The sequence below is a fragment of the Mustela erminea genome, chromosome 11 (genome assembly GCF_009829155.1).
Source record: "Mustela erminea isolate mMusErm1 chromosome 11, mMusErm1.Pri, whole genome shotgun sequence".
NCBI classification, from domain to species: Eukaryota; Metazoa; Chordata; class Mammalia; order Carnivora; family Mustelidae; genus Mustela; species Mustela erminea.
In genome coordinates, this window is record NC_045624.1 from 3,035,616 (window position 1) to 3,048,781 (window position 13,166).

Below are 13,166 nucleotides of genomic sequence, written 5' to 3' on the forward strand. Positions count from 1 at the left end.
GTCCGCTGCCTTGATGGGGGAAAAGGCATTTTGGTCCAGTGGCTGCCAGGCCTCTCCAGGGCTCCGGCCTGGGAGTCTCCACCCGTGAACGGCAGCGAGTTGGCTACGAGGCGTGTTTTCGGACGCAAAGAGCTTCACTTCACGCTCCTGCGGGCTGAGCACACAGGAAAGACGCCCCAGCTGGCGCTGTGTGGGCTTCCCGGGGTGAGGGCACGCGTGTGTGCAGATGCGACGCCCCAGAGAAATAAATGAACACGTGATTAACGTGACATTTAATCTTCATGAATATCTGCAATAAAACGAAACCTTCAATCTGCAAATATTTGTTTTCCTATTTAGAGCAGGCAGCGTGGTATTTAAGCAGACGGAATGGCAAAACGAGCAGCAACTCTGGCGTTTTAAACGTGCTTCTATTTGCCAGCGGTGGACGGATCCTGCAATATTGCCTCGGTTTTCTGGGGGAAATGTTTGCCCTTTTGGCAGAGGAAAATTCTCCAAGTAAAGGTAGTAATTAGGCCTGGCCAGGTGCTTTGCTACTACGCCGAGAAGGCCCTCGTCCTGTTGATGTCGACGTTACACTGGGGAAGGAGCGTGCGCGCTCTGCCCGAGCCTCTCTGAGACCCGGTTTCTCGGGCTGTACCTGTGTTCTCGGCGAGAAAGCCCAGGGGGTTTTGAGGAGGGGATCCCGACGTTAACCCTGCTTCTGGCTCTCCTGGACTTTGGGGGAAGCATTCTAGTCTCTCTGGGCAGCAGGGAGCCTGTGTCTTTCCGTGCCCCTCCCAACACATCAGTGCAGACGGGGACTCCTCGTGAGTTCTCCATATCGTGTCTGCCCGTTTTTCCCAGAGAGCGGTTCAGATACACTCACCTTGCCCAATCTCCCAGCCTGGATCCTGAAATCACAAAACCAGAATTCTGGTAAAAGCTGAAAGACGTTTGGACGTTGGCCCATAGGACCAACTCTTCAACCAGAGGATGGGTTCTGGGGCTCTACCCCAAATCCCCATGGATCTGCATCAGGACAGCGTTGCCAAGTCATGGCTGGTGGTGATGGAGTGAGTGTGTGTGTGTGTGTGTGTGTGTGTGTTGGGGAGGAGGCTGCCTATTCTTCTGGAATATTCCTAGGAGAGAGAGAACCGGGTGGACCTGCAACTGTGGGACACAAACACACTCGCCTCCTCTTGGTTGGCTCATGGGGAGCCCCCCAGGGGCCATGTTTTGGCCCCAGAAAGCACAGGGGAGGAATGAGAGGGAGTGGGGGCTCGGGTCTGCTCCAGCCCACCCCTGCTTCCCCGGCAGCCAAGGATCAGAAGACCGTTGATCTGAGCAGACTGGGTTTCCAGAGGTCGATGGGATGTCCCAGATTCTGGCTCTTTCCAAGGACACTGTGTCTGCTTGAGCTGGTGTCGAGTCTGTGCCTGCGGCAGTGTCAGCCGCAGCGAGCACTCGGACGTCAGCCGGGAAGGTGTTCCTAACTTACACTCCAGGACCTCACGGAATCCTGAAGTTGTCGAACTGCTGCAGATGATTTTGTGAAAGGCAGGGTCCATCAAATCCTCCAGGAATCATCTCTTTGAAAGGCATGTCATGAGACGCTGTTGAAACTGGGTTTTCCGGCTGCCCCCAGAGGAGTTCTGTGTTACTGATGCCGGGGGAGTGGTACCGTAGGAATCAGGGCCTCCCCATGCTCCCCGGACCAGACCCAGGGAAGCACCAGCTTAGAGGAAGCGATTCCTTTATGGGACGTGTTCACTTCCACTCAAAACAGCATCATGTAGTCTCTAACGGCTGTTTTAAAAACATTAGCGGTTTGCTCAGTGAATGCTTTCAAGGCCACATTTTAAAAGTTGTAATTTTTTATGCTACTTTTTTAGTGCTGACTTGATTTTGCTGGGGAAGGTCTGGTTTCCTAAGTCCCCACTGGGCTGTCTGTCCGGAGCGTGGATCGTGTTCGCAGGTAGGCGACAAGACGTGCTGCTGATAAATACAGAGACCTCCCAGTGTGGACGGTGTCTCTGCAGCGAGTGGAGAGGCCCGCCAAGCCAATCAGCCCTGCAGACCGTGGACCCCAAGGACCAGCCAGGATGGTGGGAGGTCAGCGAAGCCGCCATGCAGGCAGCAGCTTCCCCCCTCCGAGAGGGTAACACATCGTTGGGCCGCTGCCAGGAGTGCCCCTCACTCCTCCTACTCAGACACAGAAGCTGCCCCGACTCCAGGAGGTTGGGGGTCCCAGCGCTGTCCCTCAGGTCACACTCCCTTCTCCCTGCTCCGGCCCTGCGGACCGCGAACACTTGAACACATTCCTGAACATGTCGTAGGATGACTCCGCGGGCCGCACGTTGGCGTTGGACTCGTGTGCGCCTCTCATGTTCCCTGCCCGGTAGGTCTGTGAGAGCGGCAGGTCAAGCAGATTCATTTGAAAAAATGTATTGGGGTCAAATTCACATAAAATAAAACACTTTAATAAAAGTACATAGTTAGGGGCGCCTGGGTGGCTCAGCGGGTTAAAGCCTCTGCCTTCGGCTCAGGTCATGATCCCAGGGTCCTGGGATCGAGTCCCGCATCGGGCTCTCTGCTCCGCGGAGAGCCTGCTTCCTCCTCTCTCTCTCTCTGCCTGCCTCTCTGCCTACTTGTGATCTCTGTCTGTCAAATAAATAAATGAAATCTTTAAAAAAAAAAAAAAAGTACATAGTTAAGTGGCAACTAGTACGCTCGTGATGTTGGGCAACCAGCACCCCTCTGGTTCCAGAACATTCCCATCACCCCAGAGACAAGCCCAGGCCCTTGAAGCTGCTCCTCCCTGTCCCCTGCCCCCACGCCGGTAGCCAGCAACAGCTCCGTGAACTCATTTATTCCAACGTCTCGTGTTCACGGAATCACACAGTGGGGGTCCTTTTGTCCGGCTCCTGTCCCCCCGCAGAACATTCTTTCTTTGCTCAAGATGGCCAACAGGAGAGACGGCCCGAATGCCCCCCGACAGGTTAACCAGCTGTGGTCTCTCCAGTCAACGGGCGTAGCGGAGCCCTGACAAGGAAGGACGCTCTCGCACTTGCTAGCCGGCGGCTCAGGAAAAGGACCTGACGTCAGTATGGGTCGACCAGACGGCCAGAGAGATAATGCGTTCTCTCCTGATTCTTCCCGTCCAGCTCCCTGACGTTTGTCTGATGCAAGCGGACCACCAGCACGCGCACGTGATATCCGTGCTCACATTGCGGGGCCGGGGCCTTCGGGAACTTCCCAGCACGGCGCCGGCATCATTCCGGCGCCTGCTGTAGGGCCCTGGAGCCCTCGCGCACCCTCCGCATCATCTTGGCTCGGGCTTGGCAGCCTGACGTCCGTGCAGGAAACAAAAGTGGGCACTCGGGCTCGTCCTCTTCTGGGGAAGCCTGGCAAGGAGGAGTCCTGAAAAGCGGTTGGGTCCCCGGTGAGGGTGCCCCCCGGAATTAGTGATGGGAGGTGGGGGCAGACCGTCCATTCCACACAGCGGAGGTGTCGGCAGCGGGTCCCTGACCGCGGCTCATCAGGTCCGTGAGGAAGGACGCCGGCGCCCGCTCCACCACGGTCCCTGACCCTCCAGCCCAGTGTGACTTCTCCCACCAGTCCCCCTGCCAGGAGGCTGGACAGGAAGCAAGGAAGCATCTAAAACACTCTCGCCTCTTCTTTGACGGGTTGCGGGTGAGACAAAGCGACAGAAAACACCGGTGCTAGGGCTTCGCTATTTTGGGGCAGTTGGACCGTTTTTGTTGGGGCAGAGGCTGACCCCGTTGGCCTCTCTGACCTCCTGGAACCCCAGGCCCCCAGAGCTTGTCTAACGGGCGTTTCTGACCCACGTCAGGATGGGAAACCCGGGGGGGCTCTCGGCCAGGTCCCCAGGAAGGCTCAGGCCACACCACTGCGCGGTCCGCCTCACCCGGGACCCCTGAGAACACGCGGAGAGAAAAGCGGAGAAATGTCTCCTTTCCTCTGCTGGGGCAGAGCAGACTGCGGCCACTCCTCTGGCCTCCTCACGGCCTCCAAAAGGCCGTCCCTCTGACTGAGCCCTGAGATCTCACCCAGAGAGCTCTAGGCCATCTCCCGTGGCCCTGGGGTTCTCCGGTCACGCTCAAGGCCATGGGGAGCAGGGGTGAGATGGGCCGAGCAGCCCACGCCTCCCACCGGGGCTCGAAGCTCCACGGCTCCGCGGGGGGTTGAACGGGAGGAGCCGTTTGGTGGTGAAAACCCCGGAGGCCAGCACGGCGGTGGCGGATCCGGTGGCCGGCGCAGACATCGTGGGAGCTTCGACGGGAGCACTTACCTGTCTGTGGAGCCAGGCTTCACTTTCATCCTCGTGTTTCTGAAATGGAACAAGGAGCATCAGAGAAAGGACGTCTTGTTTTTGCATGTTTTGTGCCTGTGGCCAGCTGGTTGCGAACAGCTCAAGTCCCCTCGATGGTGGCTGTGCAAACACAGACAGGGCCTCGGCCCGCCCCGGAGGCAGCCTCCCAGCCCCACACCCGTGTCCACGAACAAGGAAAACGTCACTCGCCCCAGCAGCGAGGACCACGTCCTCATGGCGGGCAGGAGCCCCCCTGGAAGACGGCGCACTCCTACCCCTGGGGCCCCGGGTCTCGGGTGCCGCATGGGTGCAGGGTGTGCGTGTGCACGTGCGTGGACACTTCTCACACGTCCAGGTCACAGCTCTGAATGACAGTCCCGGCAGCCCAGGACAGCACAGGGACTGAAACGTAAATCTCCGGGGAGTGTGAGGAGAGATGCACAACGGGAGACAAAAACAAAACAAAACACCAGCGTGACGGCTGGGCAACGGGGGGCCTGCTCCCCGTGCTGCTCTGACCTCCAGCTGCCGGGCGTGGGGGTGGGGGGTCCTGTCCGCGGACCAGCGGCAGGAAGGGGTTGCGTTGCTGACACGCACAGGTCGGGGCACAGGTGCGACAAAGGTAGAGAACCGGCAATTCCCAGCCCCCGGCCGCGCCTCTGTCCTTCCGTGACCCACGGTACAACCTGGGGTCTGATCTCCATCGCACCAAGAAACGAGGCACATCCCTGACCCACTGGGGGCCACCAGATCGCTGAGCTCACCCTGACACTGAGCTTGCTGTGGAAAGAGCTGTGCTCCCCGCCCCAAACACAGCAAAGCAAAGTGGCTCCGCAGGTGTTTTCCTCCCCACTTGGGAGACGGAAATGTATGGTCCTAAACGGAGCTTCTGAAAGACATGCCTGTGTTGGTTAATGGAGCTTAATGGATTTTTTTTTTAAAACCTAATACTAGGAGGTCAGCCTCTAGGGCTCGCCCTGGAGTGCAGGGATCTGAGCCCATGGGGCGGAGGGCACGCCCGCTGCAGGCCGGAGCAGTGGAGGGGCCGTTCCTTTGAGCCGCCCGGCGGCCAGGCCTCCGTTCGGATTTCCACGCTTTCTCTCTGCTTCTGTATGTATTTTCCACTTTGTCTTCCCTACATTTGTTTGCCTTCTCTGAGTTCACATTCAGTCAGGCCGAGGCCCCGAGGGACACTGCTGGCCTCACCCTTGCCCTTAGAGGCAGATGCTGGCCCACCTGGGTGCTGACCCACGCAGGGGGGCACCTGCTCCGGGCGGGTGCAGGACAGAGTCCACCCAAGGGGGAAGCCGGGCTGTAGTGCTGGCCCTGCCTGGGTCCCGGGGCCTCAGGCTACCCCTTGCCCTCTCTGATGTCCACTGGAAAATGAGGGGACGCTCGTGGGGAGACAGGCAGGGGCCCAGGTGAAGGGGAATAACACATCCACGGACAGCGGAGTGTGCCCTAGTCCCAGGACGGGACTCCGGGGTCGCGGAGCGGGGAGCCCAGAGGTTTGCAGCAGTGCACGATTCATCCACAAGGTGGCAGCAAAGGAGAGGCCAGCGGGTAGGTCCCCACCGTGGTTGGTGCCCAGTGACTTGCCCAACCCCCACCCCATTGCAACCTCCAGGCTTCCCCACTGGTTCCCCCCGCCCCCCGCCCCCCACCCCGTACCTTTGTGCAGACCCCAGTGGTGGCGTCGCAGAGAGTGAGGATGGACACGTTCTGCGCGCGGCTCAGCCAGTTGACGGCGACCTTGGTGCTGGTGGCCCACTTCACCATGGTGATGTAGTACTCCCTGCGGGCACACAGGCACGTCGCGTTAGCGGTCTTGGCCACGGCCGCCGGCAGCCCGGCGCCTCCCAGCCCGGGACGCTGGGGCCAGCAGTGCACGTGTCGGGGGTGCACGCATCCCCAGGGGTCTGAAATGGGGCTTCCGGACCCCGGGTGCTGATGCTGAACTCTGCTGGGAAGCCGGGTCACCGGTGCGCAAGGAGCCCCGCAGGAGTGTGGTTCTGTCCACCCAGCTGCCCCTCCCCCCCAGAGGGCGACCGTGTCTCCTGCTGCCCCATGGGTTTTATAAGTCAGGCTGCGCCCGGCTGACCTACTGGTTGGTTTTCCTGCCCCAACCCGGGGCAAACTCACACCTCCCTGGAGGTCACACAAGGGGCCGCAGAGCGAGACCAGGAGGGGCTAGAGAGAGAGGCTCTCGTGCAGTGCAAGAGACCATGGACATACAGGGGCGAGCAGAGGAAGGCGCCGTGCTCCCTTTGCCTCTCCCGAGAAGGCACAACGCCCAGGGGACGGCATTTGCCAGCTAATTAGGGAAATCAGTGCATGGCTCCGGGCACCAGCAGATACCCTATGGGTCACATGCCCGCTTTCCCCCGAACCTGGAAATATCACAGTGTTCTAGGCTACCCTGTACCTCGCAGGGACAGGGAGGGTCCTGGGGCTTCTGGTAATTAATTCAACCACCCAGAGCCCTCTGAACACAGGATTTTTAGGGGAAAAAAAAAACATGTTTAAGAGGAAGAAGAAATTACCAAGAAACAAGTGTACAGAAAGACTATCCTGAGGAGAGCTCCAAGAATGTTCCGGAGGCCCGCTAACCCTGTTCCGTCACCTGCCCTATCTATCTATAATGAGATCTATTGTTCAGAATGATGACTCTGTAGTCTTACAAGATCCTTTATCACCAACCACGGCAGCACGTTCACTAGACAATGCCCTGCAGGCTGGACAGGCCTGTGACTGTGCCCAGTGATTATTTTCAACAGAAAGGCCTAAATCACCAGGTGCTTTCCACTGAGCTTGGGTTAAGCACGCAGGAGATTAAACTGTTGTGTCCCTGTTTCTTAAATCCACCTGCTCATCAAAACTCTAAATGACCCAAGTCAAGAGCTGGCTCAGGCCGCCCCTCCCCCGGCTGGTTTGCAGTCCTGGCCCATCTGCTGGGGATGTGGCTGGTGACGATGTCACTCGGCCATAATCCTGGATTTTCAACTTTCTCAACTGCTGTGAATTTTGAAAGAGGTCTGCATCCGCTGCTGCCATCTGCACAGCAAGCGCCAGGCCTCGGGGACCTGGGTCCGTGTGTCTACAGGACGTGCCTTCCCACCCAACAGCGTCAGGCTCCTGCTCTGACAAGGAGCACGGCCTTTTAGCAGGTCCTCACAGACGCTGCCCTGCCCGAGGGCTCGGAGCCCATTTCTAATGTGAGGTTCGATGGGCTCCCTGAGTATCTGTGGGCACGGAAACATTTCTTTATCTCGGCTCTTCAGAGTAACTCGGGTTTGTGCCCGGCCCCCGTTCTTGAGTAATACTTCTTATTTTCAAATTGCAGCACAAACGACCCTTGGATCCCTGCTCGGTAGATGCCAGAGGCCGCTAGCTGGTAGGGCCACGGGGACGGATGCGAGGGAACCCCTGTTGTCCTGGACCGTGGGCCTGTCGGACCCGGAAGATCATACTGGGGTTGTGGCGTGGGAAGTCACAGAGACGAGCAAACATCTAGATGAAATTAAGGAGGAGAAAGTCAGATCTCCTGGAACGACTAGTTTTTCCTCCCACGGCCCCCACACTGGTTAGGGAGGACCCCGTCCTTGGAAACACTCATCTGCTCTACGTGTCTTTCCAGGTCTCACGGTGCTGTTCTGCACAATCTTCATATTGACCCAATATAAGTCTTTCTCTCCTTTACTCCCTTAATTTGTGATCTGAGGCATGTTGTAGGAAGGAGGAAATAATTGCATGACAGGACAGTGAAACCTGGACCCACCTGGCGTATTTGTGTGGACGCTGGCAGGGGCCCGGATGAAGGGCCGGTGCAGCGCCCCCCGGGGAGCCTGCGGGCTTTGCTTCCGCACCTTGACACGGAACTTGAATCTGCAGTCCCTCATCTGCGTAATATGAATTTCAAACAAACTGGTGGCACCCTCAGAGATTTTACAGCGAGGAAATATAGTGAAAAATTCTTTTTAGAAGTCTAGAAACAATAAAAGTTATGAAGGACTCCATAAAGATGACTTAATATATCTCCGTACACGTAGGCGCACTGCCTCCCCGTTGGGTGGGGATCGTCAATCGTGTCGCCAGTCGTCAAGCCTGGGAAGCCCTCCCCTGAGTCTCCTTCAGGACGTCACACCGACCTCATCCCTTGTACAGCAACACCTTGTCTCGAACAAACGTTTCCCCACCCCATGAATTCCATCCGTGACTGGGCTGCGTGCCGAGTACGTTCCGGCTATTTAAAAAATCAAGTCAAACGCAAAGATAAAGCACCGTCAGGGATGGGTGACTTACAAGGAGCCACCAACTGCAGAGCCTCACGAAGGAGTAACGCTCAGGAAAGAAGGACGCTCTTTCGCGGTGGGAGGTCTGCAGTCCCACCATACGTTTGTGGAAAGGAAAATACGACCTTTACCCATTTCCAAAATTTTCCTTAAGAAGAAAGCCACATGTAGATAAGAAAAGTTCTCCAGGTTCCTTACACACTTCCCATTGTCTCCAGTTTCAAAGCTGTTAGCCTGATGGTTACACACGGGAAACGGCGCAGACGGGCTAGGGGCTGGTGGCACGGACCGAGGTCATGTCGGTCAGGCTGCTGATGGTGGCTGAGGGGGACGATCTGTTCCATGGTCCCCTTTCAGCGTGGACCACATGGACACACGAGGGTCTCCGGCACTCAGTAGCATCTGGTTGGCAAATCTGCGGTAACCTTTACCAGCTTAGTGTGGATGTGCCTCTAAACCACACTCATAAAAGACATAAAATGATGATACCCCTAAAACAGAGTGTTGCAAACCTCCCGCAACCACAGGACAGAGAGAGCACACGAAGCCACCCGGCGGACCGCCCACCGCGTGCCTCACTCGGCGAGGCACGTGGGAAACAGGAGTCTCCCCCCGGGCTCTCGTCCCTCCTCAGGAACCCTGACCTTGCACCACCCAGAAATCTGGGAAGTCAAAGCCTTGCTACGTCCATGTTACAGAAGATCATGATTTTTTGTAGATGTCTATTGACTTAGAACGTCAAGAAAAACCCACAAAAAATTATAAAGAAGGCAGAATAAGACATTCGACTCTGCCCAGCGGAGGCACGCCAGATGGATTCGGGTGAGACTCAGTCTTCTGATTCCATCAGAGAAGGTTCAAGCAGCCCCCAAAGTTCAGAGTCAAAAATAACCCTCCTGTGCCATCTGTCGCCGGGTGTGCGGCGTGGGCGGCTCCGGCTGTCTCCTTCCTGAGCTGGAGAGCGGCGGAGGTCGTCACACAGCCTGGATGGAGGAAAAGGCAATCACGCCGATGGCACAAGAGCAGAACAGAGTGGGGCGCCCGGGTGGCTCAGTCGGTGAAGCGTCTGCCTTCGGCTCCGGTCACGATCCCAGGGTCCTGGGATCGAGCCCCACATCGGGTTCCTTGAGCAGCAGGGAGCTTGCTTCTCCCTCTGCTTGTGAGAGTGTGCTCTCTCTCTCTCTCTCTCTGACAAAGAGACTCTTTCTTTGAAGAAAAAAAAAGAAAAGCAGAACATAACCTTAAGAATACAGGATCAGACGAAGAGGAGGAGTAAAAGGTTCTAGGGAAACCAGATCCGAAGGTGAGAGAAATTGGACTCAAAGACCCTGAGGAAAATTTGGGAAGCTCTCCCAGAAGGCAGAGAAAGTTGCCACAGAGGCAAAAAGAAGGAACAGGGACTGTTCTCCTGTCCCGGGATGTGAGAGCTTATTACAAGCTTATTATTAGTGTTTTACTTTTGCATCAACATGGACGGGACTGGAGGAGATGATGCTGAGTGAAATAAGTCAAGCAGAGAGAGTCAGTTATCATACGGTTTCACTGACCTGTGGAGCATAAGGAATGACACGGAGGACTTGGGGAGATGGAGCGGATAAGAGAGTTGGGGGAAATTGGAGGGGGAGATGAACCATGAGAGACTCTGGACTCTAAGAAACAAACTGAGGGTTTCAGAGGTGTTGGGTGAGGGATGGGGGAGCCCCGTGGTGGGGACTCAGGGGGGCACGGATCGCACAGAGCCCTGGGTGTCACACACAGTGAATCATGGAACCCTGCAACAGAAATTAATGATGTACGGTATGTGACTGACATGACACATAAAAAAAAGAAAAAAAAAACCCAATGCGTGGAGTTGTCGAGAAACAGGTTGGTGACGTGGACAAGGTGGAGTGTAGACCAGCACACGCGGGGACTCAGGGGGAGGGGCTCCCGGCCACACTGAGTTTGCAAGAATGAGATTTTCCTTTTGGGCTCCTGAAGAAATGAGTTGACACGATAAGAAAAGCGGACAAGAGAGGCCAAATCAGCAGCAGACACTCCGTGAATTAATTACCTAGCCTCGTCAGTGAAGGTCTAACTACACATCCAAGTGATGAGATCAGACGATGGGCCTCTCTGGTCCTAGCTACAGATGCTGAAAACGGGCGGGACGAGGCTCTCCGGACCCCGCAGCATTCTCCGTGAGGTCACAGTCACCCCTCCTTCCTCGAAACGCTCCCGGCACCGGCGATCTGCACCATTGTCCCTCAAATCATCAGGCAGTGACAATTCTCCTTGACCGTTAACCAGGCTGGGAACCCCTTGGGGCAACGAGCAAGGCCATGCCCCTTACTAGTCCTGATGCAGGACCCAGGCTTGCGTACCTAGAGGAGAAATGTATGTAATTCTTACAGCTTGACGCACCCTGTCTCTCGAGGGGCCATGGGGAGGCAGTGACCGAGGAGAACCTAGAGGGACTTAGAGTGGGAAGGAAACTCAACATCAATGAAGTCACCAGTAGTCAGAGTTGGCCACACCGTAGGGGCCGTCGGTGCCCCCAGCAGGGAGGGCAAGAAGAGGAATGATGGGTGCAGCTATGACGGCATCAACAGATGGACTAATTGTAACAGATGCGGCCACAGAGAGCCTTGAGCCCCCGTGACCATGGCTCTCCGCGGGGCCTGTTTGCGTGGGAGCAGCTGAAGCCTCTCGTGGGCAGACGTCATTTCTGCGCCCACTGTGCCCATCGCACCGCAGCCGGGAAGGAAGAGCGGACAGATATGGAAAAGCCCAGGTCCACGGTCCCGTGTGCCCCCGGTCGGGGTTGCAGAACACGCCCCCTGCAGCTACCATGCTCAGGGAGAGGCCGACCTCCCCCCCGCAGGGCCACCAGCAGACAGTAACGACGACACAGGGTCAGTCAAAGCCTCCGCCCCAGGGGACAAAGACAGTGGCAGAGCTGGTCTCTGTCCCCATGCCTGATCATGCAAGTGTGGTCCCCCGACCAGCAGCGCCTGGGAAAGTTGGAAATGCAGATTCTTAGGCCCACTCCAGACCCACTGAACCCAACGCTCCGTGCGTGGGGCCGAGCAGCGCATGACTAAACGAGGCCCAGATGGTCCTAGCGGCGCTCTAGTTTAGGAACCACGATCTCAGTGAGCCCCGCGAGACGCTGGTGACAACAGCTCCAAGGGCCACTTAGCCATGGGTCACCACATCCATCTCTGCCCTTGCTAGGTGTTCTCTGGAGGAATAAACGTCACGGCGGGCAGATAGGCTGGCTGCAGTAAAAGGAGGGGAGAAAACAGGACTAAAGCAGAATGATTTACGGAAGCGAGGAGGGGCAGGGCTTCGGAAGACGCAAGGATTCATCCAATGTTCAGATGAAGGGAGATGCTAAAATATTCTGATAATCCCAGAAAATAGAAGATCGTATTTTAAGAATTGTAGAAATTGTATTTTAAAAGGAACGCGATACCAAAATATTAGTAGGAAGCAAAAGATTCCTGGAAGAAATGTTACCCATTTCCTCTTTATTCTAAAGTACTTTGTCTGCCAATGAATAGCATGTGTTCTCCCAGAGAACACTCAGGGAGGGCTGCGCGCTGTGTAGACACGGTTCCAGGGGCTGGTGACACAAGAGCCAAACCCTCGTGGGAGGGGGGACGCTCCCAACCCCGTGTGTGGGGAGACAGACACCCCTCGTTTCAGGGCCGGGAAAGGACGGCCCTGCTGTGAGGAGACGTGTGCGGAGTGAGTGCTGAAAAGCACACGTTTGCTGAGAAAACATTACAATGTTCCCATGAATCTCCAGCCAAAGGTGCCTTCGAATCCAAATACTCGGACTCTTCCTGGTAAGCAGTATATGAATTTTTCATCAGTCCATTTGCTTGCCGTAAAATATTAACAAGGCCTTGTCTCTCTCACAGGGATTAACGTGCCATGTCCCTTCTCGGTGCTCCAAATTCTGGCGAAGGTCCTGACAGTCGTGTGGCAATAAAGGACCAGGGGACAAAGGTCTGTTTATCGACTGAAATGAAGCCTGCAGTCGACTCTGGCGCCTTCTCAGCAGCGTTCGTCCCCTGAATAAAGCCAGAGCAAGACAATATTTGAGAGAGAAATTTTTAAAGAATGACGTTCTTGGATAGGCACTGCCGAGCACATTGAAACAATGTTCAGTGTCGCTGAAACAGTGTCGCCTGTGCCCTCGGAGCCGCCTTGTAACTGTATGAACACATCCGCAGGCGACTGCGTTTTGCAGAAGGTAAAAGTGATGTGACTGTCAGACAAATTACTGTTCGATGTGTATTTCCATAACTTCCCTTTCACTGGAGTAACGGACTGTGATAACTTCCCCTTCCATCTAGGGGCCGGCCGTAACGCTGGGCCAACGGTCAGGATGAGGGAGAAGGAAGGGAGAGGGGAGATCTTAGGCTTGTGGAGTCCTTACTCAACAGGTTGCCTGCTTTGAACATGAAGGGATTCACTGACTAGGAGACCCAAAGGCAAGTGATGGAGGCGGTAGGGTGTGAAGGTTACAGTGATGGCGGTGGTGCCGGTGATGGTAGTGATGGGGCTGG

General features: G+C 56.2%; 1 protein-coding gene across 4 annotated transcripts in view; it reads right to left on the reverse strand.

Annotated features, from left to right (window-relative positions):
- The window catches only part of DPP6 (dipeptidyl peptidase like 6), an 854,966-nt gene that overhangs the window by 66,479 nt on the left and 775,321 nt on the right, over nucleotides 1–13,166 (reverse strand). For all 4 annotated transcript variants that reach the window (XM_032304848.1, XM_032304850.1, XM_032304847.1 and 1 more), the window contains exons 11-12: nucleotides 5,987–6,110; nucleotides 4,295–4,333 (exon numbers count right to left, since the gene is read on the reverse strand). In XM_032304848.1, the coding sequence (XP_032160739.1) occupies nucleotides 4,295–4,333; nucleotides 5,987–6,110 (163 nt within the window). The remainder of the gene's footprint in view (nucleotides 1–4,294; nucleotides 4,334–5,986; nucleotides 6,111–13,166) is intronic.